Source organism: Theobroma cacao, chromosome 5, assembly GCF_000208745.1.
Source record: "Theobroma cacao cultivar B97-61/B2 chromosome 5, Criollo_cocoa_genome_V2, whole genome shotgun sequence".
Lineage (NCBI taxonomy): Eukaryota > Viridiplantae > Streptophyta > Magnoliopsida > Malvales > Malvaceae > Theobroma > Theobroma cacao.
In genome coordinates, this window is record NC_030854.1 from 642719 (window position 1) to 670106 (window position 27388).

The 27388-nt window shown below is 35.7% G+C and overlaps 3 protein-coding genes, 1 long non-coding RNA gene and 2 other non-coding genes across 9 annotated transcripts; 3 read left to right on the forward strand and 3 right to left on the reverse strand.

Annotated features, from left to right (window-relative positions):
- Positions 215–287, reverse strand: TRNAA-AGC. Its single transcript has one exon. It is a non-coding gene; the product is annotated as a tRNA-Ala (tRNA).
- Positions 607–951, reverse strand: LOC108662207. The gene is made up of 2 exons (XR_001928011.1): positions 906–951; positions 607–817 (listed from the first exon to the last, which is right to left on the reverse strand). It is a non-coding gene; the product is annotated as an uncharacterized LOC108662207 (long non-coding RNA).
- Positions 878–950, reverse strand: TRNAA-AGC. The gene has a single exon. It is a non-coding gene; the product is annotated as a tRNA-Ala (tRNA).
- LOC18597526 lies at positions 1188–8985 on the forward strand. 3 transcript variants are annotated; one of them, XM_007026607.2, is made up of 24 exons: positions 1192–1503; positions 1640–1758; positions 2016–2100; positions 2412–2465; positions 2550–2641; positions 2763–2866; positions 3104–3179; positions 3588–4023; positions 4546–4884; positions 4978–5184; positions 5256–5354; positions 5456–5528; positions 5604–5731; positions 5866–6160; positions 6256–6479; positions 6563–6687; positions 6867–6981; positions 7194–7249; positions 7355–7448; positions 7527–7704; positions 7784–7855; positions 7937–8037; positions 8127–8189; positions 8453–8985. In XM_007026607.2, the coding sequence occupies exons 1-24, from the start codon at positions 1459–1461 to the stop codon at positions 8558–8560; spliced, it is 3288 nt and encodes a 1095-aa protein (XP_007026669.2). In that variant the 5' UTR covers positions 1192–1458; the 3' UTR covers positions 8561–8985. The 3 variants fall into 3 exon arrangements, with proteins under 3 accessions (XP_017977465.1, XP_007026669.2, XP_017977466.1); XM_018121976.1 differs by lacking the exons at positions 7937–8037; positions 8453–8985 and having other exon boundaries at positions 1188–1503; positions 8087–8178; XM_018121977.1 differs by lacking the exons at positions 1192–1503; positions 1640–1758 and having other exon boundaries at positions 3662–4023.
- On the forward strand, positions 9809–12965 carry LOC18597527 (omega-3 fatty acid desaturase, chloroplastic). Its single transcript, XM_007026612.2, has 9 exons — positions 9809–10151; positions 10282–10856; positions 10971–11060; positions 11212–11278; positions 11388–11480; positions 11557–11742; positions 11860–11940; positions 12080–12217; positions 12321–12965. Exons 2-9 carry the CDS (start codon positions 10324–10326, stop codon positions 12498–12500), a joined length of 1368 nt encoding a protein of 455 aa, XP_007026674.2. The 5' UTR covers positions 9809–10151; positions 10282–10323; the 3' UTR covers positions 12501–12965.
- Positions 14192–16158, forward strand: LOC18597528. 2 transcript variants are annotated; one of them, XM_018122449.1, is made up of 2 exons: positions 14192–15290; positions 15395–16158. In XM_018122449.1, the coding sequence occupies exons 1-2, from the start codon at positions 14438–14440 to the stop codon at positions 15766–15768; spliced, it is 1227 nt and encodes a 408-aa protein (XP_017977938.1). In that variant the 5' UTR covers positions 14192–14437; the 3' UTR covers positions 15769–16158. The 2 variants fall into 2 exon arrangements, with proteins under 2 accessions (XP_017977938.1, XP_017977939.1); XM_018122450.1 differs by having other exon boundaries at positions 14198–15290; positions 15398–16158.

Sequence of the window (27388 nt, forward strand, 5' to 3'; positions counted from 1 at the left end):
GGTCTTTTCCAATATTCAAATCAAAATGAATTGTTAAATGATATATGCAGTCTTCCCACTTGATAATCTTCAATTCTTTATTGTGTCTAGGCCTTGCATTATTCTTGGGGCTCAAGACAAGAAAACTTGAGAACTCAAAATCATTTTAGAACTCCCACTTGTTCTTTCCTGTCCGTGCTTGCGGTACAAGAAAAAGTTGAAACTCCGAAAAAAGTGGAGATGCGGGGTATCGATCCCCGTACCTCTCGCATGCTAAGCGAGCGCTCTACCATCTGAGCTACATCCCCTGTTAACAGTCAGAGTAGAGCTTAACTTCAGAATCTCAGCAATGTCAGAACATTCTAACTATCACGGCCGCTTTTTTCCCTCTTTTAAGGAACAGAACATTCTCCACCAACCATTGGGATTAAGCAAACAAGGTAAGAAACTTCAATGACAACATAGATAGAACAGCCAATGACTCAATGAGGTAGCAAATAATCTTCTTTAAAATTCTCTGGGTTTTCCCAGAAATTCTGTTGAATAATACTCAACCATGAATCTAACATCATATACAAAGTAAGACTAAAAGCTGCAAAAGTTCTCAATTTTAAGTCCAAGGTCTCCTTTGGTGCAGAATTGTAATGCAGTTGGCTTTGTTAGCCCAAGTTCTCTGTTTTAAATCAGCTTGTTCTGCTGTTTTAAATCAGCCGCTTGTTCTTGCTATTATCCATTGCCAAGCAAAAGTTGGTAAAGCAGCTGCAGAAATTTTCTCCATTAATGCACAAGCTATCATTTTTATGGTGAATGTTAGCTTAAGTTTCCTTCATCTTCAATACTGCAATGAACAGAGGCAGAGAAGATTAGAAGAATGAATGAGCAAGGAAAAAATTCTTAATGGAGATGCGGGGTATCGATCCCCGTACCTCTCGCATGCTAAGCGAGCGCTCTACCATCTGAGCTACATCCCCGCTTGAAGAACTTGCAAAGTTACAAATCCAGTGTGGTAAATTTCTAAAAAGTTTAGCCTGAGACAAACAGTCATCGTCTAAAATAAGAAAGTCGCCAAAAGGGGTCATATCTCCTGCAAATGAGTTTATTTGGAAATTCCTGCAATCACGTTCTTCAACAAATCATATCTTGACAGCTGTCAGAGAAAGCTATTGAGTTCAAGTTTAAAGTGCAGATTTTGGAGAGCTAATGAGAAGGCTGAATGCAGAAGATTAACACCCAAGACATGTCGACAATGGCAGCATAGCTATTCGAATTTCATGTTTTAATTTTATCTGGGATGAAACAAGCTAATATTCCATATTGACCCAAGCATGACAAAGTCTCAGCTTTTACATCTTTCATCGGGTTAATCACTGCAACTAAGCAAAGAAAAAGTCTTTAACACCCAAAGCAAGCATCAATCCGAAACATAAAAGAAAGGAAAGTTTTTCTTCAGATTCCATTTCACCTCAATCTGGATTCACCATGTTTGCCAAACGCTTGCTTCAGAAAGCGGTTCACCATTCTCAGGTACAAAACGAAATTCCCATATTGCTTTTAGATTCTTCAGATTCTTTCTCTGTTTTATGCGTAAACATCTGATGGAGCTTCTTGGGTCGGTTTCTGTTTTTGCAAAAAAAAAAAATGGTTTCAACAAAATGTGCAGCATGAGAATTTGAAATCAGAAGACTTGGATTTGCGAGTTGCTATCCACTATGGGATCCCATCTACTGCATCACTCCTTACTTTTGATCCTATTCAGCGGCTCTTGGCTATCGGGACTTTGTGAGTAAAGTTTTAAGCTTTCTGCTGGGATTAGATGGTCATGTCAATGCTTCGAATATGATAGCTTTTTTGAATTTTTTAGTATTATTTGCTGTTGGGAGGTTGTTGGATGTAAGAATGTTTTGAATTGTGATTGTTATTTGTTTGAATTCATCAAACCAAAATGCCCATAGTATCTTGAAGAATTGCTTCATCTACAAATGTTTTAATTACTTGCTTTCTTTGTATATGTATATCGATTCCCATTTATTTTATAGGGATGGCCGGATTAAAGTTATTGGTGGTGATGGAATTGAGGCACTTTTCATATCTCCGAAGCAATTGCCTTTCAAGTATTTGGAGGTTTGCATATGTACCGCACAAAATGCTTTTAAGGCTTGCTGGCTATATCAGTATTTCTTTAATCCTTAGAAAATTCCAAGATAAAAAAAAATGTGAATTCCTTCTAAGAACTTCAAGATGAAATGTTTTTCTGTTGAGAGAAATTTGATTGTCCATCTATGAAAGCCGTTTTAGACATCATGTTCGGGACTTCTGGAAAACAATGAGATATTGAAGATTGTGACTTGATTAACTCCTTAATCTATTTAAAACCTCAGGTACATTTTCTTATACATTCAGCTATGAACTAAAATTTATTATTTTTATGGCAGTTCATACAAAACCAGGGTTTCTTAATCAGCATCTCCAATGACAATGATATTCAGGTATTGATTCTTTATCAACTTTGCGGTGGTTAGGTCCTACGGACTCATATATCTGTATGTTAAACAACTTCCCAATTTTTACAGGTTTGGAATCTGGAAAGCAGGTGTCTAGCATGTTGTTTACAGTGGGAATCCAACGTTACTGCCTTCTCTTTCATCAGTGGTTCACAGTTCATGTATAATTTGTTTACAAAATAATGATTTAATATATTTCTATATCAGCTGCAAGTGTGGTAGTTATGGAAGTGTATATTTGGTGAAAGCTGCATCACGTTGTTGCTCTATCTTTTCACACAGGTACATTGGAGATGAGTATGGTTTGATGTCAGTGATTAAGTATGATGCTGAAAATGGAAAACTTTTGCAGTTGCCCTATTATATATCAGCAAATTCTTTAAGTGGTACTTTCTTCTTTCCTTACTAGTGGTCAATAAATAATTTGAACTGTGATTAGGATAATTAAATTACTTTTCATGTTTCTTCTTTGGCAGTTTGGCCTATATGACTTGGACTTCTTAAATATTATTTCTTATGTATCGATCTTTTGGTTCACAGTTATATTGAAGTCTGCTAGATATATTATTTTAAGCTTTTAGGTTCTCTATCCTCTTAATAGACTGTTTGGTTCTGGCTCACAGAAGCAGCTGGGTTTTCATTTCCTGATGACCAACCTGTTGTTGGGATTCTTCCTCAACCCCATTCTTCTGGGAATAGGTAAGTGCAATTGCCTAAATTAGGTCAACTTTTGGAATTGATAAGGACTGAGGCTCAACTTAATATTAAGTCAATTTTGACCATTTGATTTTATCTATCATTTTGGCATCCAATCCGTAAGGCTTGAATTTGAACCTTCACTTTTACTTTTATGTGTACGGTAAATGTGAAAAAAGCTTAGGACAATTTGATGCATTACCACAAAATAACATATTTTAGTCCAAGGTGTACATTTGGATCTAATCTTTGATTCCATCAGCATCTAAGTATGGCTGCAGCATTACTAGCATGGAACTGCTATTTTAGGTTAGAACCTAATTCCCCTAGACTGTAAGGAAAAAGCAAGCAATCAATATTATTTGAGTGTCTTCTCATCACTTTAATATTTTCAACTATATTCTTTTGCAGAGTCATAATTGCATATGCAAATGGTTTGATAATTCTTTGGGATGTTTCTGAAGCTCAAATTCTTTTTATTGGAGGTGGAAAGGATCTTCAGTTAAAGGATGCGGTGGAGTCTGATGTTCAAGATGATACATTTGAGCATCATCTACAAGAAAAGGAGATAAGTGCTATTTGTTGGGCATCTTCTGATGGAACCATTCTTGCAGTGGGATACATAGATGGGGATATCTTGTTCTGGAATACATCAAGTATTGCCTCTTCTAAAGGTGAACGAAATGGACAAAACAAAAATGTTGTTAAGCTGCAATTGTCATCTGCTGAGAGGAGACTTCCTGTGATTGTCTTACAATGGTCCTCAAACAATAGATCCCGCAATGATTGTAATGGCCAACTTTTTATCTATGGTGGTGATGAAATAGGATCTGAAGAAGTTCTAACGGTGCGTTAGGCATTTGACTGCACTTCGACACTTTATATTCTAAAATTTATGTAATTGTAAAATGTCTGCTGGATCTTATATAATGAAGTTAAATAATTTGAATGTGTAGACATATGTTCTTAAAGGGTGTAAAGTTCTCACTAGCGTTTTGTTAGATTCTAAAAGAATAGTCATCCATTATGAAGTAATTTATTCATTTAAGAGGCTATAACTTCTAGTAAATATACTTAATTTAGGAATTCCTATTTTATTTATTTTTTGCTTGGGTAGGAATTCCTATTTTTAACATGATAATAATAGTCTATTTTAAGTTTTTATGTCAAGTTAGTTTTATCTTGCTTTTGGGTGGTGTAAAATGTAACTTTGATGAGTGTTGTTTTGTCTTAAGTTAGTTATAGTACTTTGTTGCAAAATGATAACTGTATCTATTTCTAGTCTCTATTTGGAAGCTGTCTACCATTAAAAATAAAATAAAATAAACGAAGAAGAAGCTGAATTTAAAGCTTCATATGGCTGTTACAGGTTTTGAGTCTTGAATGGTCATCTGGGATGGAGACTGTTAGATGTGTTGGTCGTGTGGACCTTACCCTCACTGGCTCTTTTGCCGACATGATTTTGTTGCCAACTGCTGGGGCAACAGGGGGCAATCACAAAGCTGATCTTTTTGTGTTGACAAACCCTGGACAACTGCATCTTTATGATGATACGATCTTGTCTACCTTGTTATCTGAGCATGAGAGGAAACAATTTTCCTGTCCAGTGGAATTTCCCATGGTAATACCTACAGCTGACCCATCAATGACTGTGGCAAAGTTCAGCGTGCTACCCAAAGGAGGAAACTCACCAAAAGGTCTGTCAGAGGTATTGCACTTCTCTCATAAATATGTTTATTATTTGAAGTCATTGAGTTCTATAAAGTTTTTCTTGTCTTATGTTTTCCTTCTGTTCCGTCAGCTTGCATCAATGATGAAACCAGGCTCAACACCAACCCCAGCTGGTGGCATAAAGTGGCCCTTGACAGGGGGTGTACCCACACAACTATCTGTTGCCAAAGACAAAAGTATCAACCAAGTGTACATAGCAGGTTACCAGGATGGATCTGTTCGGATATGGGATGCGTCATACCCTGTCCTGACGCTTATCTCTGTTTTAGAAGGAGAAGTGAGTTCCAGCAATGTTTTGTCCTTTTAATGCAATTTTGTTTGCACCAAATAATTTCTTATGATTGGCAGGTGCAAGGTACAAATGTGGCTGGTTTAAGTGCTCCAGTGACCACCCTGAACTTCTGTTGGCTCACTTTAAGTTTGGCTGTTGGAAATGAATGTGGCGTGGTCAGAACCTTTTCTTTACATTTTCTCTTCCTCTTTGATGTGTCAAAAGCTGGCATAAAGCTGGTGCTTTATATATGTTTTTAACAGTCTGCCTTGTATAGGTTCGCATTTATAACCTCAACGGCAGCTCAGGTAAAACAAGCTTTCACTATGTCACTGAGACGAAATGTGAAGGTAAGCTTCTATCTTATGATACTTTTATTAGAGCCTTTATTTTCTCAAATTAATGTCATCCAACTTGCCTTCCAGTTCAGAGTTTGCCCCAAGGAAAAGGACCTCAGTGTATAGCTGTATTTTCCCTTCTTAATTCACCAGTTCGGGCCATGCAGTTTGTTAATTGTGGAGCCAAGCTTGCTGTTGGATTTGAATTTAGTCATGTAAGTTTCATGTGTCTTCTCTTTGTTTGATGCATCCTCTTCATTTTTCTAAGAAGCTAGGTCATAGGGGATTTGCTGGTTATTCCAGCTTTCTATTTGAGAAGGATTCATATTTCTTCATGCTTCCACAACAGGTCGCTGTACTTGATGTGAGTTCATCATCAGTTTTGTTTGTTACTGACTGTGTATCTAGTTCGTCATCTCCGATCATTTCAGTGTCTTGGTTAGAGTTTAAAAATGCTCATAGCCTTGTAAAAAGCTCAAAGCATTCAGAAACAGAAGCTGCAGTCAAATCTGAAGAGGAAATAATATTTATCTTAACCAAGGATGGAAAAATTGTCTCTGTTGATGGTGGTAATGGTGCGATGATACGCCCTCATCCATGGCACTTGAAAAAAGAAGAAACTGCACTTTCCATGTACATTATAGGCAAGTACCATAATAAACCTGGATGCTTATAGTTTACCTTTTTTCGTACTTAGTAGTTATGGATAATAGAATTCTGATAATATTTTCAACTCCAGAGAGCAGTTTTTCTGTATCTGAATTAAACTGTGAAAAGCAGCTGGAGGAATCCAGCAAGGATACCACTGACAAGGGTGAGCCTAGGCTTAATGCTTCTTCAACTGGGACTGAACATCTCCCCCCTTCAGAAACTGCATCCTCTCAGGAGCACTCACTTGATGCACTTCTTTTGCTTTGTTGTGAAAATTCATTGCGCTTGTACTCCATGAAGTCTGTGATTCAGGTGCATTTATTGCCTTCTTTATGTTTTACTTCAAAATGTTATTTTGCGTCCTTTTGTATGCTAAGGGGATATTGTTTCTATAGGGGAAGGATAAAACCATTCTTAAAGTAAAACATGCAAAACCTTGCTGTTGGACGACCACTTTTAAGAAAGATGGAAGAGTTTGTGGACTGGTCTTGCTGTTTCAAACAGGGGATATGGAGATAAGGTGAAACGTTGATAGTGTATCTTTTTCTTTTTTGGTCCTTAACTAGGGTGTTGATTCCGTTATTGTGTCATTTAATTCCCATGTTTTAAATAGAGATTTTGTTCCTCTGATGATGATCACTATTATTATTATTAATGTTTATCAAATGACTGATAATTTTAGTACCTATCTCCATGCAGATCCTTGCCAGACTTGGAATTGGTTAAAGAAAGCTCCATAATGTCAATTCTAAGGTGGAACTACAAGGCAAACATGGATAAGATGATGACTTCTGATAATGCACAAGTTACACTGGTACATTCTCTTGGAATTTTATCTTCAGAAAGCCATTTCAATGTTTACCATAGTGCGTGATGACATATAAAAAATAGATTTAAGAACATTCATTAACATATGCTACACAAATCCAAAATTACCTCTACTAGTTATAACCCTTTTTTGGGTCAATATATTTGTATTCTCAATAATTGATCTGATGATAAATGCCTGACGTTGTTATATAATAGGCAAGTGGATGTGAAGTGGCATTTGTCTCTCTCTTGAATGGTGAAAATGATTTCAGGTACTACTGTCACTTTTTTAATTTAATGCATGGTGAAAGTTAAAAAATGAGCATAAAGATCATTAATGAAGAAAAAGAATCTGAGAACTTGCTCTGCCGATCTAGGGTTCCAGAATCTCTGCCTTGTCTCCATGATAAAGTTCTTGCTGCGGCTGCTGATGCTGCCTTTAGTTTCTCTTCAAATCAGAACAAAAAACAGGTCCATGGAAAAATCTCTTTCTTGGTTTTTATATCTGAAGAAACAAATTTGCTTATACAGTTTATAAAATTACTGCAGGGTGCAGCACCAGGGATTCTTAGGGGTATAGCCAAAGGCTTCAAAGGAGGAAAAGTGAATACTTCTCCAACGCCAGAATCTGATTTTTCTCATTTGGAGAGAAAGTTTTTGATGTCCCCATTCTTAGACACAGCCCAGAATGCTATAAATACGCAGGAAGATGTGGAGCTTGATATAGGTTCTGTCTACACCTATGATCCACATTTTTTCTTTTTTCTTGGTTTTTCTCTGACAGCATGCTTTTTCTTTTGGCACAGATGACATTGAAATAGATGAAATGCCACCTGTAACTAGCTCCTCATCTCATGAAGTTGTTAAAACAAAAGGAGGTAAATCTGACTTTCTAACTCACTTTTCATGATTTCTAAACTTCTCAAAATGAACTGTCAGAATATTCTCTCTACTTGCAGAGAAGGAAACAGACAGAGAAAAACTGTTAGGTGCATCAGATGATACAACGCCCAGACTTAGAACACCTCAAGAAATTATTGCTAAATATAGAAAAACTGGGGTAACAGTTCTTGACACCTTTTGGTTTTATCAATTCATCTTTTTCGCAGTAGCAGCATCCTGAGAAGACTCCACTATCTGCTATTGCAGGATGCCTCTTCAGCAGCTGCGCATGCAAGAAATAAACTGGTGGAAAGGCAGGAAAAGCTAGAGGTAAAAATGGTTTCCTTTAGAATGCATTCAGCATTTGTATGGATAAAATCTCATTAGACTTGGAAACCGAACTGCTTACCCTTTAATTGTTCATACTTAATGAGACCAAAGGAACAGAGCTGTGGAGAAATATTTCCCTGAAGAACTAATTTATGCTAGAAGATGAATATTTTAGTGCTATTAATTTAATAAAATATTGATGTAGCATATTCTAATGCTTACCTCTAAATTAGCTTCTTTCTGGTTACGTGTGATTGTACCAGAGAATCAGCAGGCGTACTGAAGAGCTGCAAAGTGGGGCTGAAAACTTTGCATCATTGGCAGATGAGCTTGTCAAGGCAATGGAAAATCGAAAGTGGTGGCAGATATAAGGGGATACAAATGGGGATTAATGATCTTGAGATTAGTTCTTTCATGTTCAATGTCTTGATCACTTTCGGGAACAGGAGACTTGAACCAAGAGGATCTTTGATGGCCATTATCATTGCACACTACCAACTTTCTGCAAAGCATATGATCTGCTTAGTGGAAAATTGAGGGTTGCAGCTTCGACAGACGACAGCATTCACGAGTTCACTGTTTCCGATGTAAAGTAAATATATGTTGCAGCTGCTTAAATACGATTCATGCTGATAAAAATACATGGGGTCGAAAATCATAGATTTCTTTTTATGCAATGCATATTGAAGAGTGAATGTAAAAAAGGATTGATGTTGATGAAGTATAGAGGTGTAAAATCATTATTTTGGAACAATCTACCATCCATATCAGTGATGCAGAATTTCCCGGCAGGTTACTACTAGTATCAGAACTTTCCATTAATAACAAAGAATGGTAAGCAGGAACTGTGTCTGCATGAACTTTGGGACTATACCCTTTTTCAAAGATTGAACCATAAAACAGAATCAGAAAAGCTAATGAACAAGAAAGCGACAATTTCGCGTTTAAAATGAATTAAATTCATTGAACTCACACATGATACATTTAATTAATCACGTAAACTTGTTAAAGTCTAAAACAAATCAACAACCAATTAGCAAGTCCCATTGGATGTAGTATAAAATTTCAAAGAACATAAAAAACGTGAGAAGCTATGGCTATTGACTCGAACTTTCACTAAAATAACAAAACTAGGAAGTTCGGTACTTATGGGTTCCCATTGTTGGCTTTGACCAAATATTATCTTAAAAGAGAAATGCAATTCCTCTTTCCTTCTGAATGGCATGAAATAAAATAATTAATTAGACCCAGGGAGAAAGTACTTCAGATTCACATCAAAGAATAGAATTTTGTTGGTAAAACCACGTGATACGTGTAGTTTGTTCTTCATGTCTTATGAAAATCTAAGACCGTTCACTCATAGATTTAGATTTCCCACAAAGAACCAGGATACCCCAACAGGGGAAGCAAATGGAAATCGTAGTCATCCAACTAAAAACGTACTCTTTTGACAAAGCCAGCACGATATACGCATGCTGGTACTTGTTCTTTCAATCTCTGTGGCTGTGGTCCTTATGGGCTTCAGTAGAATACCGACCTTTCGAAGCTCATGGGAAAAAAAATCGTAAATGTTTTTATATTTAATATTATCCCACCACCAAGGAAATTCCGTCCATGACCATGGAAGACATGAATGCGTGAACAGGTCCAAGTACAATGGCACTGTCATATGCACTGGAAAGTGGTTTCACGCGAATTCTACCACATGGGAAAAGTGAAACACGCTCCAATGAGATGGACTGCACCGGCCGAACCATAACCCAAAGTCCACAAATCTTAAAAAAAAAAAAAATGTTGACAGGCTGACTCTCACTCGTTCCGGCACCCCCTTCCTCCCTTCCTTTTTAAGGGGGCAGAAAGTCCCGGACTTTCCCTAACTCTCTCTCTTCTCAAGGAACAGAAACACTCACAAATATTGTGACCTGTTGTTGCTGAGGAGAGAGAACATCCAAGAATCGTGAGGTTGTTGTTCGAACAAGATTGATAGCATCAAGAACTGTTTTTGTTTCTCTCACCTTAAAGTTGGCAACTTATTTAGTAGTATTTGGTTTCTGTTACATATTCCTTTTTTGTTTTCCTTTTCTCTCTGTAGCCTAGACCTGTCCCTGGTTGAGCCTTTACTGTGGGGTTCTTAATGGCGAGTTTTGTGATATCAGAATGTGGTTTAAAGCCTCTTCCTCATATCTACGCTAGACCCAGAGCTGGAGTCGTCTCGAGGAACTCTGCAAAACCCAGATTTTTACATACAAGCAAGAACTTTTCAGATCTAAAAACAACAAACTCGATAAAATTCTCTACTGGGGTTTTTGAAGACAGAAACTGGGGGCTGAAAGTGAGTGCTCCATTGAAAGTTGCATCCATAGAAGAAGATGAGGAAAGAGAAGAGAGAATCCGTTATGTTAACGGGTTTGGAGAACAAGAAGAAGAGTCAGGATTCGACCCAGGGGCGCCGCCACCGTTCAAATTATCTGATATAAGAGCTGCCATACCAAAGCATTGTTGGGTAAAGGATCCATGGAAATCTATGAGCTACGTGGTGAGGGATGTTGCTGTGGTTTTTGGCCTTGCTGCTGCTGCGGCTTATCTCAACAACTGGCTTGTTTGGCCTCTTTACTGGGCTGCTCAAGGGACCATGTTTTGGGGTCTTTTTGTTCTTGGTCATGATTGGTAATTCACAATTTGCAGCACAGCCTTCTGTTATTAGATTTGCCTCTCTGAATTTATATGTTTATTTTCATTAATTGTTGCTTAATTTGGGATGCTCTGGATTTCTTTGTGCAGCGGCCATGGGAGCTTTTCAAACAATCCCAAGCTAAACAGTGTAGTGGGGCATCTCTTGCATTCTTCGATTCTTGTGCCTTATCATGGATGGTATGCTATAGATTTGGAAATTTTTCGTTTTTCAATTTGTATATGTAATTTTAGCATGTATGCATTATACTTTTTTTTTTATAGCCAAGTTTGCATTATACTTATCAGGAAGTTTTTATTAAATTCATTTTAATTCTGTTTGACTTTACAGGAGAATTAGCCATAGGACTCATCATCAAAACCATGGGCATGTTGAGAATGATGAATCATGGCACCCGGTTGGTTAAATTTCTCTGTTCTTTCTGGTGTTGGTTTTGGTCTATTACCACCCTTTTGTTCTTCCTTTCCACCTAGTCTAAAATGTAAAACTTTGGTTAATTTTTGCAGTTATCTGAGAAGATATACCGGAGTTTGGATAATGTAACTCGAATATTGCGGTTCATGTTGCCTTTTCCCATGCTCGCATATCCTTTCTACCTTGTAAGTGTGTTGGAGCTTGGTTGATAAATTTGATCCTAGATGGTGAGAAATTAATGGCTGTTAATTTTAATTACAGTGGATCAGAAGTCCAGGGAAGACAGGTTCTCACTTTGACCCTAACAGTGATCTGTTTGTCCCAAGTGAGAGAAAAGATGTGATTACTTCCACCTTATGTTGGACGGCCATGGCTGCTATTCTTGTTGGGTTAGGCTTCACAATGGGTCCTACGCAGTTGCTTAAACTATACGGCATTCCCTACTGGGTAGCTTTCGATTTTCTTTTGGTCATCTATTTCATCCATTGTAGAAATGATGCAAGCGTAGGTATCTCCTCACCAGTTAGAGAATTCAATTTGACTCGTCTTTGCTTTGTTGTTTAGATATTTGTAATGTGGTTGGATGGCGTTACATACTTGCATCACCATGGTCATGAGGAGAAGCTTCCTTGGTACCGTGGAAAGGTATAATTTCCCTACCAAACTCTAATGCAATGCCGTCAGAGAAGTGTTTTTTTAAGGTTGAAAATTCCGATATTCAGACAATGTTTTGTATGGAATTCCAAGGTTGACTTGAATGTTTCCTTGAAACAATCTTTGACAGGAATGGAGTTACTTGAGGGGAGGGCTTACAACACTTGACCGTGACTATGGATGGATCAATAACATCCACCATGACATTGGAACCCATGTCATACACCATCTCTTTCCTCAGATCCCTCACTACCACTTGGTAGACGCGGTGAGTACCTCTCTCGTATAGTTTTGAGACTCTGATATTTCTTTGAATACAATTTCTAATCCATTTGTTCCTTTGTCTTTTTTTTCCTGTTTTGATCTCATAGACTGAGGCAGCTAAGCCAGTTCTTGGAAAATACTACCGGGAGCCAGAAAAATCAGGTCCTCTACCTTTTCACCTGATTGGAAGTTTGATAAGAAGCTTGAAGAAAGATCACTATGTTAGTGACACTGGAGATGTTGTGTACTACCAAAGTGACCCAGAGCTTAAAGACCCTTCTAAGTAAGCCATGATTCTTCATAACATTCCTCAGCTGGAACAGCAGAGAACTTGCGTAAGAGACCATTTAAGTTGTGAAGTAGAATTAACAAGGGCAATTGGAGCCCTTCTTTTTTGGGGGGTGGCAAAGCATATAATGCAGGGTATTTTTTTTCTTTCTATATTGCCATTTTACTTCTAAAGGAAAATATATATTTATTCTTTACAAGAGAAATAATTGCTCAAGCTAAATTAAACATTGATTGCTTGATTAAATCCTCTACAAAAATGGAGAAAAGGAGTTCACAAAAGAATGAGTTCTTGTTGTTTACCCTTGGATATGTGAGAAATGGAGACATCAAGTTACCTCTTTACTTTCGGAAGTGGTCCCGATCAGAAGAAGTGATCAAGCGAATCACTACCATACATCATTATCAGTCTCTACTATTCTATTGATGTGGTAATGAGAAATTAGCAGCTTTTTTTTCTCTTTTTTCTTGGTGATGAATCACTATCAACAATCAAATATCATTACCTACAATCCTCTGACAACTGATTTGTCAGTATCCTTTTGTTCCTTGGTGCATTCACGAGGAAAATAAGACGACGTCCAAAGTTGCCCATTTCCATTAGATACACCTAATGTCACAAGTTGGGACAGTTTTTTATATTTAAATATCTCTATTTAAAGGATTATTTTTTCTTTAATTACCATCAAGCAAGAACAGAAAACCCTTCAAGTCTCAATGTTATAGTTTCATTTTGCACGTGAAAGGGATTGTTACATGGGAAATCACTTGCAAACAAATGAAAGATTCTCTTCCTTTTCTTGCCCCCTGATTCACAGCCAAAAGAAAATCATATACAAATTTCTACGAACTTGAAATCTATTTGATACTATAAACTACTAGTTTCTAATGTTTAGGCAAAGTGAAGTCTTGCAGCCTGCTAGATACATATGGAGTTGACACTCCCAAATTCGAGCTGGAGCTAAATGTTACTGGTAACAATGGAGTATTCCTCTTACATTTCACATAAAAAACACTAAATTTTCTTTTGGAAATAGTTCTTTCACCCACTGCCCTTGTAAATGCGTCTGACAATATAATCCGAATTCATTCCAAACTCAGACTGGAATTATATATAAATCTGATGTATCCGGGTCGAATAAGATAAAATACTTTATTAAAGAATACCCTTATGGTCCTAGATTGAACTTCCGGCCCTTATAATCTGGGCTTTTAATGACAGACTCTGGTCCAAGATTTCAACTGCAAAAAGTTTTAAATACAACGCCGAATCTACATGAAAATGAAAGGCCAATCATGGCCCAAAAGAACTGTATGAACAGAGAAGAATTTTCCTGGAAGTTGTCAGCAAGGACCTGAGTGAGTCGGTGGCTGTCAAAATTCGTACCCCAGCAAGATTTGAACATCAAAAAGTCCACAACTTCGGCTGCCCCAGAACTGCTGTCCTACCTTCTTCAATGGTGAAAAAAAAAACATAAGCCTAAGATAGCCAGCGTGGTCCTCCTCTTTGGGCAATCCTCTTATCCTCTAAGCATGGCATGGGAGCGTAGGCTAACGTGAATCAATAAATATACTCTGAAAAAACTGAGCGAAGACAGATGTGCAGACAAATTTTGTCTCCATGCACTTTATCGTACACTCTATACGTGACTTAATTGCGCCTAGGTCTTAGCATTATGCTTATTTTGCACTGTGAATTCGACGACCAAAAGCCTTCTCCCTATGATACGTGGACCGACCTCCTTCCTAATCCTATGAAATCGAAACAAAAACTTAAACTCAAAGCCCGCCCCTCTAGGTTTCTTTCGCAGGGTTTTTTTTGCTGACTAGTTTTTGAACCCTTGTCCCTAGCAAGAATCATCTCACTGTATACAACCAAGCTAGTCTCTCTCACTACATTCTTTTGCTTCTGTTTGTTTTTTCTCCCGTTGGAACCATGAGCAACACACAAAGTTCTAGTTCTGGGTGTTTTTCGGCCGTTGTCCGCCGGCTTCTTTGTTCAGGGAGTCCTCAGACACATCCATCGGAGGACATTAAAGAGTCAACTACAAACGGGTTTGTTGGTGATGAAGCTAAGGTTCAAGTCAAAGCTTCTGAAAGTGGTCCTGGAATTGTGGCGAGGCTAATGGGGCTAGACTCATTGCCAGAGAAAAACTGGGTTCAGAAAGGTAACAATCCAGGCCCTGTTACACGGAGCAGGTCAGTCAATTTCATGGATTATATGCTGGAGTTTGATTTGGCAAATGCCAAGCACCGCCGTGTGAAAACATCAGCGTCGTTTCGTGAGGTACCGCAAGGTCCGCAACTGTTGCAGCATAATCATAATCATGATTTCTTGGTTGTGTACTTGGATAGTGCGGATAAAAGTAATGAAGCAGGGCTTAAGCCGAGGAAATCTGAGAAAGGAGATGGATCAAGTAGTAAGCATGATAAGCAAAAGGAGAATTTGAGAGAGAAAGTAGCTTGTAAGGGGGAGAATCAAGAGAAAAACAAGAAGATAGCTAAGCTAAAGAATGAGCGGAGGAGAGTCTCTGGTCAACATTCTTTGAAGGCTGGTAGCTGCATTAGTGGAGCCAAGGATGTTCAGATTAATCGTGGTGCCAATTCAAAGGCAAAACGTCCCTTGAAGATGGTAAATCAAAAGGAAGCGTCTGTTCTGACAAGGAAGAAAAAGAATCAACGTGAACTGAAGAAAGTTGAGTACTCTGAGAATAACTCAGAGGGTTCAAGCCCTGTTTCTGTCCTCAATGTAGATGATTTTACTGCCCACCAAGAAAATGGCATTTCAGGTTTGTGTTTCTAAACTTCTAAGCCATCTCCGCTTCTGTGAATACTGCAAAATTGGTGCTGTCCTTGCTACCTAACGTGATTATTCTAAACATTTTCCTCACAGCAGAGTCAAGGTCCTTGGAACTGAAGTCAGAGAAGAAATGGTCATCAAAGTCAGTGAAACATGACTCCCCTGCTATGAATTTTAGTGCTCGCATTTCAATCACTGAAGGTCTTGGAAAGCAGGAATATACTAAAAGGAATTTCGAGTCAACGGGTATCGAGGAGACTGAGTATTACATGGAGTTGGTGGGAAAGCCTTGCAAGTTGACAGAAGAAGATATAAAATTCTCAAATTGGATAGAACCCAAGACGGTTTTCACGTTTGAGGACTTTGAAGATATCTGTGCGGAGTTTGGGGAGCAATTACTTGATCTCATGATGCACCAGGTAGCAGATGAACTTGTGGGATTTCACATGCAAATCACTGGCTTGTAAAGCAGAGTTGTTCCATGCAAAATCTCTAACTGGTAAACCCTGAAAATAACATTTGAAGGGGGAAATCTCGTGTGAAAGGAGTCCGCCGACTTTGATTACAGGACCAGTTGTCTCCGCAAGCAGATTGCAGCAAGGATCTAGTGTCACGTGGCGTACGGATGTGTAGGAATAATGTGATCCATGTTCAGTAATAAATTAGTAATAGATTCCTTTTGGTCAAAAAATGTTTCCACTCTGTTACCTGTGGGTTTCATACTGCAGCTTTAGGCACAGAATGTACATTTTCCACTCTTCCTTGTGGTTGAGTTCGACATTGATTTGCGAGTCATTTTTTTATGTCTAAAATTTCCCGGGGTCTTAATTTGAAGCTGCCAAGTGATGGATTTTGCATATTTTGTAATACAAATCTCTAATATCAGGCAATAGATAATGGACCACTCAGGAATCAAACCATTCCCAATGACCTCCAGGTTGTGCATTGCGGTCCTAATTTCAGCAAAGTTTCTTTTCCCAAGGTGCTTCCTTGTGTACTCATCTTTGACTGATTCACTATTTTGTGTGGAGCCAAACCGATTGAGAAGGACATGTATGCTTATAACCTCACGAGGAATTGTAAAGCATGAAGCCAAAACTGATTGTACATTGTGAGAAAGGCAAAGGAAAGGCCCTCATTTCTTTAGAAGAAAGGGGTTGGTTTTTACCCATTGTAAAATCTAACAGTAGAGCATACACGGGTTGCCCCTGATTCCTGAAACGTCAGATTGGTTGTAAAAAGTCAAGAAGTTTTACTGATTTCCTGAAGACAGTGGTATCACAACAGATGATTGAAGAAAAAGTAACACCGCTCGTTATGAAGCAGTTCATCTAGGACCAAAAAATGGAGAGAGAGAAGAAATATTGGATTTTCAAGCTTGGGTTTTCAAAAAACAGAGCTCTCTCTGCAGTTTTAGTTGCAGAGAATATGGCAGAGAGATTGAAGGGAGAGTCTGACAGTCTCCTAGTCGAGTTCCTGCCCCTCTTGTTTTAGTACCACAGTCATGTTGTTTGCATCAATATGAGTTGCAGAAGATCTGGACCGCAATTTACGTTTTCTTCCTCCATCTGAGCATAGGGATCAGGGTTGCGTCTTTCTTCTGCATTGTGAGCATAGTGGCCGAATTGTCGTTTGCATGAAGGTCCTTCGATGCAACCTAGGGTCGTGCGATATACAGAAGGGTGGTACCATCTCTCCCAGTTTCTATGTGCAAACGGGCATTGATCTCCTCTGCCAACCTCCACTCTCCACTGCATAGTTATACTTGCAGGAACAAGCCCGGTAATAGTGCTTCCTTAAGTCCCTTCTTCCATCCTTCTCCGTTGGATGCAGTTAAGGGCATTCTCAACCTGACACCCTTATTTGCAAAGTCCTACCTTGTATGTAAACATGATAAATATAGGGCCCTTTAACTCACGATTCCCATTGTTCTGGTCCAGGTTGTTTGGTTGGTTCCTGGTTCCTCGAAGCACTAAGCAGCATCTCAATAATTTCAGGAGAAGGTTTATCAACATTGACACGACCATATCCTAGTGTATATTGCACCACTTTTGAACTTATATCCTCATCAATTTTATATCCTTCATTCTCCACCATGCGTCTGAAATTTGTCAGATCATCCAAGATACATGATGCAGCCAAATCTCATTGAGGAACGTTTGCAGCTTGCGCCATGGTGAAACTGAGTTGCCAAGTATCTTAACTTATTCTCTCTTCCCCCCACCCCCGCCCCCAACTCCCAAGTTATGCAGTACTTGTCTTCAGATCACGAGGAAGCCTCTTTTAGCTATATCTAGAAGAAAGATTAACTTCAACCTGTGAAATAAAGTTAGTAAGCCTTTTTTTCATAAAACCATAACTCCATTTCTAGTTTTCTATCGAGTTTTTGTAGTATCATCATTATCTTGCTTCTTTAGAGGTACAATAATGAAATCTTTCAGGACCTGCAACAGATTAAGAACAAAAAAAGAAAAGAAAATGAAGAAGAAGAATACTTCAGGTTGAAAGATTGAATCAAGAACTGTCTCGACCCCAGAATTACTGTCTACATCAAACTTGTACAAAGAAGTGAAACAGTATTGAAATTTAATAGTTTGAAACAAAAGTTTCAAAACCAATGCAAGCCACAACCGACTATGGCGGAAATTATTTTAGTCTCTGCATATAAAAGGCTTATCAAACAAGGGGGCAAAAAAATATTGCGGTTTAAGGGAAGTACGCAACGAAAAATCTTTGAGGAAGTGGAAGTACAAAGAAAAAGCCAAGGCTTCATATTACATTTCAATTCAAGAAATTGAAATGAAAGCATGGGATAAGATGACCGTACCTTGAGAGAAGAAATATTGGATTCTTAACCTGGGATTTTCAGAAAAACAGAGTGCTCTCTATTGCTCTTCTAGCAGAGAAGAGTCTGACAGCTCCAAGTCGAGTTCCTCCTAGCTTGTTTCAGTATTTGGAATCTTTTTGTTTCTTCGAAATTCATTTGGAGTCTATGTAAAATCTGAGACAATCTTTTTCATTTCGCAAGTTGATAAGTAGAGGCAACATGAGAGATCTGCAGCTGTTCACGTTAAACCTTGTCCCGAACAAAGCGGAAATCAATTTCAATGTGTTTCATGCGGGAAGGAAAGACAGGGTTGGCGCACAGGTATGTAATATCAATATTGTCACGATACACTACCGGTTGTTGAGATTGCAGAATTGAGAGTTTGCGCAGAAGAGATTGAACCCAGTATATTTCAGTCATGGTGACGTAGTATTCAGCTTCTTATGAGTAACGTGCAAATAGAACGCTATCTCCTCGACCTCCACGAGATTGGGTTATTGTCGAAAAATAGAATATATGAACTTGTGGATGTGTGATCATCTTTGTTGCCAGCTCAATCAACATCGAAGAAAGTATGAAGTGTGAGCGGTGAAATACAATGGAGAAAGATACCATATTTTTCAAAAGTTGAGTGAAGATAAAAGAAATTCATCCAAATAATGAGATGTTGGAAATATTTCTCAATTATAGATTTAAATCTGAGAAAAATAGTGAAAACTTTAGATTTTCGTTTGACTGTAAATAGTCATGTATATTTTGTATAATGTTCAACAAATAATAAATAATTGGTAAAATCATCCATAGAAGAAATCAGTGAATGACCCTATATGTCAAAATAAATAAGTTTAAGGGCAGCATTAGTAGTCATGAATGAAATATAAAAAAGTAACTTGTGCATTTTTTTTCACTTGCAGGAGTTACATGAAAAATTTTTGCAAATAAAAGATATAGATAAATGAAATTAGTTGAGAATGTGATGTAAAATGGAGTAAAAGGGATGACCAAGTCGATTTTGCCAATCTTGGAATAGAGCTTTGATAGCGGCAAGAGTAAAAGGGAAGAAACAGAAGAAATTGATATGGCAAAATTAGTTGGCCATTCATACTCGTCATTTTTAAGCTTCTACATGGCTACTTGTTCACTTGATTAACAATAAAGATATGACTCAATTCATTTAGAATGATTCACCACAAAAAATTGTAATAAAAATATCAAAATCAATGATCATTACTGCGTACATTTACCATATATCTAAACATCATAAAACTAGTATCATATTGTGGCATTTAGTAGGAGACTTTAATACTATATAAAGAAACAACTTTGCACAAATTTTGTACGAATTTTGCACAAATTCTATTTATCTTATTAATAATTTAAACCAGTATATATATATATATATATAGTACTTTAGGATTGAATCCACTAATCTAGGAGTATTTATCTTTTAAAAATAATATATATCAAATAAATACATTTAAATTTATAATCTAATTTTTTTATTAACAAAATCCTTACTATTTTCAAATTTTTTACATAAAATTGGTGCCCTAAATTAGTATGAGGTAACAATCATAATCACAAAATGTTATTTATAGTTGTACTGAAAATTCAAAAATATAAAAACTTAATGGTAAAAAAACACACTAGTCTATCATATCTTAATTGCCTTTTGTTTTTCCTTTGATGATTTTTTTAAAAGAATTACTAAGCTACTACTATATTTGATTTGCATTCAAATTACATCAAATATATATTTTTACTAAACAATTTTTGAAAAAATTACCAAGTTACTGCTTTGTATTTGATTTGCATTCAAATTACATCATATATGTCTTTCTTATGATTTGATTTTCCTTTTGATGTTGCAGCATTTCCTTGTTCATCAAGTTACTTTTGTAGCAACACAGAATCATTTGCCTGTTCTCAAAGACATAGACTCATTATTACAACAAGACTTGATCGCTTCCATATCTTTCTTTCTATTCATGCCACGTCAAAGTTGCTCGCACCAACAACCTTGTTTCAGTGAACTTAAACTTCTTACTATCAACGTAAAGTATTTTTGTTACTCAATATTATTAAATTCTAACACATTAGTGTCGACACAAATGTCAATAAACTTTAGGAATATCTCCGGTAATATTCTCCCAACCCTGATGATAAAGTATATTAGATGTAATTTTATTTCAACCTTATAACTACATTAAAAAAAAAGCTACATTTGTCAATGTCTTATCGATTATCTATTTATATTTAGCAAATCTTAGACTCTCAAAGATTTTCTGAGAAATGACAGTAAGAACTTTTTTTTCTAAACTTTCATCTTAGTTTTATAAAATTTACTAAGACAATAAAAAAATGTATTCAGACCTTTTATATAATACCAAACTAAAAATTATTATATTAAGATCTATTTCTAAGATCTCTTTTTCGAATTATATATTTTTTTATCACCTTCATTACTCAATAAGTATCTTCTGAACTCTTCAGGAGATAAGTTATATAGATCTACTGCTTTCAGTGGATTAAGACATCCATTCCCACATGCTACCACATCTTATCCATAAATTTTTCAGTAATTATTATAGCATACTTAATCCTTACACATCCCCAATTCTTATAAATTGTCTTAACAAATAATATCATCCTAATCGCTATTTCACTAGCCATTTAACTACCACTCATCATAGAAGAATAAGCATACATATTCTATAGATCATATTTTCGAGCATATAAAATATCTTCACTTGGGTCACATGTTAGGTTTTAGTATATATTGGTCATATGGATTTGGACCTTTTCCTGATTGAAAACTAATCCGACGAACTTCTCGATCTTCTTTTCCATAAACGCTTTTATAAATTTTTGCCTTGATTTTTGCATCAAATTTACTTTTGTTTTCAATAGAATTCAAAATTATAAAATAAATATTTGTAATTATCTAATTTGTTTGTAAATGAGGCTATTGTTTCATTCAGTTGATCGACAATTGATATATAACCCAATTTATTTAAAATGATTCACGAATGTAATTAAAATCTCAAAATCATTTATAAAAAAAAAAGTTTTTTCATTTTTATTGTGAGTGAAGACATTGATATTCCATCGTTCACATGCGGATTTATATCTACAATAATTGGTTTGATATTGAAAAGAATGAAATAGACTCTCTAATTGTGCATTTGCATAAAAATAGACAAATTCAGTGCAATTTCTTTTGAATCGGTATTTATAGTAAAACTCTTCCATCAAGTCTCTTCTTTGCATATTTCCCATCATAACCATCATAAAGCGAATGTCATGACACCATATAGAAAAACAATTATGCACGAATTCTGCACAAATTTTATAAGAATTGTACTAATTTTATTAATAATTTAAACCAGTATGTGTACACATAGTTAATGGGTAATTTATGAATATGTGTATGTTAAAGTAATAGAACTAGAGGCAAAGCCCCCTTAGACTCTCCCATTATTTTGTTTTGGTATGAGAAAAAAAGAAGTCAATTCTAGAAGTCAATTCTTGATCTTCTCTCTTAAGGTAAGATATCGTCATAATTTTTTAATCTCAATAAATTATGTTTAATTATTTCTATTGTAAAGTTAGCCTTTATATAATATACTTTGTTTGATTATAATATAATATAATATAATATTTTAGTTTTAACTTCTTTTTTCTATTTAATTTAAAGAATAAGTTTTTGAGCACAACTTTACTTATTTGCTTTTAGATATTTTAGTTTTAACTTCTTTTTTGTATTTTATTTAAAGAAGAAGTTTTTGTGATTAAATGGGTTTTAAGCTTTTTCTAGGTATTGGGTAATTTCTTTTTTTTTGTTTGTTATGCCTTTTTTTATTGGTTCAAGGTGTTACAGGCTGAAACTTAAATTCTAAAAATAGAACTTAAAACATGCTTGATAAGTAGTGGAAGGTTCATGTTTTTATACCCAAAACCTATCTTATCTCTTACTGATGTGCGATCTATGACGTTCTACTTCACCTAATTATGCAACGCCCACTGTAGAAGAGAGGGACTCTTACACTAGTTCGAGTCTACTTTGACCATTGTATCTTTCATGGGAGCTTCACATTAGTGAAGATTCGGGTTTGTTCTAATATCACTTGTTACGGGCCGAAATTTCAACCCAATCTTGTGAGGCCTTAAATTTTGAAAATAAAATTGAAGTAAGCATATAAATCACAAGTCCACGTTACTAACCCAAAAGACATGCCTGATAGCTAGTGGAAGGCTCATGCTTATATACTCAAGACCCATTCCATCTCTTACTGATGTGAGATCAGTGACATAGGGTAGTTCTTTTATTAATGTTAGATTAATTATTCTTTACTTATTTTCAAATGACAAAAAGAAATGACCAAAATTCATTTTACTTATAGAAGATCAAAGCTCTCACATTCCCAAACAATGTCAAGTAAGCTTAAAAAAAGAAAAGAAATGAAAAAGACTCTAAAAAATGCACTCTGGTCCAAATCTATGGATACATGTTCTTCATATATCGATACATTTAGATAAGTATCAATAGATTCCAACATCTATCAATACATGTTCTTCAGCAGAGTCAAAACTCAAAAGTCAAACTCAAATCTGTTGATACATTCTCAATTGTATCGATAGAATTGAAACTGAATGCTTACTGACCTAGAAGTATCGATATATTTTACAAATGTATCGATAGATTTTCAACATAAATGCTTATTGTCTCAAAAGTATCGATACATAGACATATGTATCGATACATTTTAGGCAAATGTCAAAATCTTTGTAGGCAAGTTAATGTATCGATACATTTACAAATGTATCAATACATCTCAACAGGAATTCAAAAATAAAAAAAGTAATTTATCGATACATATACATATGCATCGATACAATGTGGTCATTGAAGCCTTGAATGAAGAGAAGAACAACTATTTTCACATTAAATGCACTCTCAATTACCTTGGAAGTTTTAGCAACTATAAATACAAGTTTCTTCAACATTTATGAAAGTTAGAAGACTTGAAAACACAGCTCAAAAAAGAAGAATCAACCAAGTTACATTCAAAACCCATTGTACTCTTCTCAAATTCAAAAAGTCTTCTAGTCAAGTATTTATTAAGCTCTCATCTTTTCATTTAACCATTGTATCGAATTCTCCATTCAGCCTTTAAGAGGCACATTTGCTGTACTTATATTGCTTTCATTGTACTTGCTTGGGTGGTTATACCTTAACCAATAGAAAATGTAAAGTGGTTCTGCTTTAACCATAAAAAGACATTGTATTGAATGGTTATGCTTGATCCACAAAAGGCATTGTATTGAGTATTGATTGAATAGTGGATTTCAAACTCCTTAGTGAACTTAAGAGAGAAGACGTAGGTAAAGAAGTCGAACCTCTATAAAACACTTGTGTCAATTCTCTATTCTTTCTCTTACTTGAAATTCAATTTTCTTTCATTGAACAAGAGGTCAATTAACTTGATCATTTTCAAACTCAGCATTTGATTTAAAAGAAGGGAGTTTATTTTCTTAAAAATTAAAAGGTCTTTCAAAATTTTCAAAGTTGTCCAATTCACTTCCCTTTTGGACTTATCCACATTGAACTTATTAATCTAACGGTTAATATTACTGCATGATATGCACAAAAGTTATATTGTCCCTAATTTTCTTTGTTGAGAAGCGAACTCCAATCTCAACTTTTCAATTCAACAGAGCTTCCAATTCTGCCCCTTTCAATTTCAGCTAGGCATTTTAACAAATAAAAAATCGCCTTAATATGATAAAGTAAATATGCCATCTATGTTTTACTTAGGTAGCAGCTAACTTTTTAACACATATACATTTTCTTTAAAATTTTCATGTCTTTCTTCTAACCAACATTACTAACCTAAATCATTGATTTTTAGTTTTACTAGTAATTTATTCTCTACCAACTAGGAGTCATTGGCTGCTTATAATATGAAAGATTAAAGAGAGGAGTATAAAAGAAAAGAAAAGCAAAAAAGAAGAATGATTGTAATTCTACAAGTGGTGCATAAGGCATTGAGGCCTTAGGCCACTGTGTCAGCTGCTAAGATAGTTTTCTATCAAACCATCCGTTTTCAAATGGCCATGGGGCTTCTAGATTTTCTTCTTCCTCTCACATCTGTTCAACTTTCTTGCATTGTTTTTTCGTCTTTCTTTTTCTCTACCCCTTAGGTTTCTCCGCTCTCTTTATCACCTACAAACTATATCTCCTTACTTCATAGTTTGGAAGCAATCAACTTATACTCTAAGTTATTTATAAAATCCTATAACCAATCATTTTGACTATTTAATCAAGTTATTTTTACTGTTTAATTAATCTGTCTATAATTGATTGAAAGCAATACAGAGGATTAATGCTTCCATACTTCAAAGTACTTATTTCTTATTAGAAACAAGAAAAGGGACATCTGGGCTGCATAATGACTAGTCAACACCAAATTATTAATAGTGACCCAAGCCCAAACAAGATCTAAAGCTTTAACTGGTTTTGGATTGACCCAGTACAGTAGTACCCATTTTAAGTTGGGTTCTTGAATTGGCATTGGTTAGTTCAAACAACAAAAAAACTGATTTTTATTTGTAAAATTTATTTATAAATTTTCTAAGTAAGTGCAGATTATAAAGCCATATTTGACAGGAAAACACTAAGAATTTTTTTTATTTTATTTTATATATAATGATCTGTAAAAAGGAAATAATCATTATAATAATAAAATTTATTCTTACCCTTCACTTTGTACTCGATCAAAAATAATTGATATTGATTTATTTATTTTTATTGTTTCAAATTTAATTTCTATTAATTTGTCGGTAGCTTACAAAATTTTGAAACAATTCAAAAAAAATTGATAAATATCAAAATTTTTTGGCCAATAAAGTGAATATCAATTTAGGAGGGAAGGAACAAATGAAAATGATAATTAAAATAATACAAAAAAAAACTTTAAAAAAATTGCCTCTGGCCTCTGTACAGCTTGTCATATGACCTCACACTTCTATTTTTTTCCTTTCATTTTAATTTTGTTTTTCGGGATAAATAACTAATTTTCCTTAATAAATATTTAGCTTCAAAAAGAAAAAAAAAAAGTCTGGAGATGCCCCACCCTTCCTCTAGGATTTCTCCCAAATCTCTCTCGCTGTCGAATTCAGACCCCTTTATTCTTTGAAAACATAATAACATAAATAATATACTATATTAGTAATTAGTAGATACTCTATACCCAAAATGAAAAAAATCCATGAAACTAAAAGATGCTGCATCACGCATCCAGGTTTTTTTTTTTCCCTCAATTATCAAGAAATTTATTGCATATCTGATCTTAAATGATCAGCTTGTTACAACATATTGCACAGACGAAGGAGGTCTGGTATTAACATGTGTACGTCTGAAACATAACAATTCACCTCATGTTAGAGAAAAATTCATCTTGTCTCAGACATGATGTTAGTGTTGAGTTTTATGTTGAGTAAGATTCTTATTTGTGTAATAACATTAAGTAGTTTTATGATTTTAAACTTCCTGTCTCAAATAGAGTCCTAATTTCATTCCAAAGGTGGGTCTTTGGGAGTCTAAAGAGAACACCTTGTAACTTTTTCTTGAGTGTTCTTGAAGGTTATCGAGAGAGAGAGAGAGGTGTACAAGGGATTTTGGGTTCACCGTTCACGTAAATTCTTTGACCTGTCAGTTTGACCATGGAGATCAGGACTCAACCCTTTAGTTTTTTCAGTTCTCCTGATGATCTATTGATAAGATGTTTGTTATCGGATGATTTGTCTACGTTCATATACATTGTGGAGAACGAAGGATGTAAAATTGAGGAGGAGATCACTTGTGGGTGCAGGCAAATTGGATCTGACAGGCGCACCGAATTGAAGAGAACACCTTTGATGCTTGCTGCCATGTCTGGGAGTTTCAATGTGTTAAACTATATCCTTCAATCTGGTCAAGTTGACGTGGATAAACCTTCTTCCTCAGATGGAGCGACGGCCTTGACCTGTGCTTATTCTGCCGGCTCTCCTCCCAAAATCATTCAGGCACTGATTTCTGCTTCGAAGAGTTTTTCGTCGATCCCTCCCACAGCCAACAACGCAAAGACCGGTCAAAATAGTAGTCAAGATAGGGAGGAAGGGAGCTCTGAACATGGCGAGTTGAACAGGAGATTTCCAGGGCAGGAGCAGAACATGGCTACCCATACCACTACAGCTAATACTTCTAGACTCACATATTACATAGCTCGCAGGCTTACAGGAGATTTCCATGGCAGGAGCTGACCATGTCTACCGATCTCAAGGGTGGGTTGCCTGGCCACCTAATCCCTAAGAATTAGTACATATCTGTGCCATTTTAGAAGTTAGCTCCTATATTAGAAAGAGTAGCACAACCTTTTTTCCATCAATACTCTTGGAATTTTCGTTGCAATCATGAGATCGAACTCGGTAGAATAATCAGAACTTAGTTCATTCTGCAAATGGCAGTGCTTGATTTTTCTTTTCATTGTGATAAAAATGTTTTGGTTGCTTACTGTCTTGTGGTGGATCGATGAATCCTGTATGAACCTAACATCGGTAATACATTTGAAAAATATAAAAAATTATTTTAATTAAAAATATCAGTCAATAAGCTTTTCTTTAATGAATGGAGTAAGAAATAAGTATTAAAACCATTTACTATATTAGCAATGGTAGACATAATTGCTTATCCAAAATTGCCTATTATAAAAATATATCAATATTTGCTTTTATTAGAGAATAAGTTTCGATTATCTGTCTGGGAAGAACACTTGCTGGAGTTATTGTTAAATTCCCTCTTTTTATAGTCATGCAACTTGGCAGTGCCTCTTGATTCATAGTCCTGAAAGTGTCATCTTTTTTGAATGTCAATACTATCTGCTTGTTGTTAAATTGGGAAAACATGCTCTGAGTAGCAAGTATATCATTATGCTGTGAGATTTGAGAGTTGTTTTATGTATATATGGGGGCCATTTGTTTTGCTTAGCGGGCACTAGGCAATTGAGTTCTAGTATTTTCATAGCTGTTATTATTTTCTATATTGAGTTTGAGAATCATCTTGATGAAGTCAAATGTTATGAATTAGATGCTGTGCAGTGCCAATGTTTTGTACTTTATTAGTGATTTTGCTTAATTTCTTCATTATTTTTCCTTTTTTAAATATCAAAATTTCTTGTGAATATTAATCAATTTCTATGACTGCCTTTTGTTCTAAGAAA

Coding starts and splice junctions, on each gene's coding strand:
- LOC18597526 (XM_007026607.2), top strand. CDS start 1,459: ATGTTTGCCAAACGCTTGCTTCAGAAAGCGGTTCACCATTCTCAG. Junction 2,642..2,762: donor ATCAGTGGTTCACAGTTCAT/GTATAATTTGTT, acceptor CTTTTCACACAG/GTACATTGGAGATGAGTATG. Junction 7,856..7,936: donor AGTTGTTAAAACAAAAGGAG/GTAAATCTGACT, acceptor CTCTACTTGCAG/AGAAGGAAACAGACAGAGAA.
- LOC18597527 (XM_007026612.2), top strand. CDS start 10,324: ATGGCGAGTTTTGTGATATCAGAATGTGGTTTAAAGCCTCTTCCTCAT. Junction 11,481..11,556: donor TCGCATATCCTTTCTACCTT/GTAAGTGTGTTG, acceptor TTTTAATTACAG/TGGATCAGAAGTCCAGGGAA. Junction 12,218..12,320: donor ACTACCACTTGGTAGACGCG/GTGAGTACCTCT, acceptor TTGATCTCATAG/ACTGAGGCAGCTAAGCCAGT.
- LOC18597528 (XM_018122449.1), top strand. CDS start 14,438: ATGAGCAACACACAAAGTTCTAGTTCTGGGTGTTTTTCGGCCGTTGTC. Junction 15,291..15,394: donor CCAAGAAAATGGCATTTCAG/GTTTGTGTTTCT, acceptor TTTTCCTCACAG/CAGAGTCAAGGTCCTTGGAA.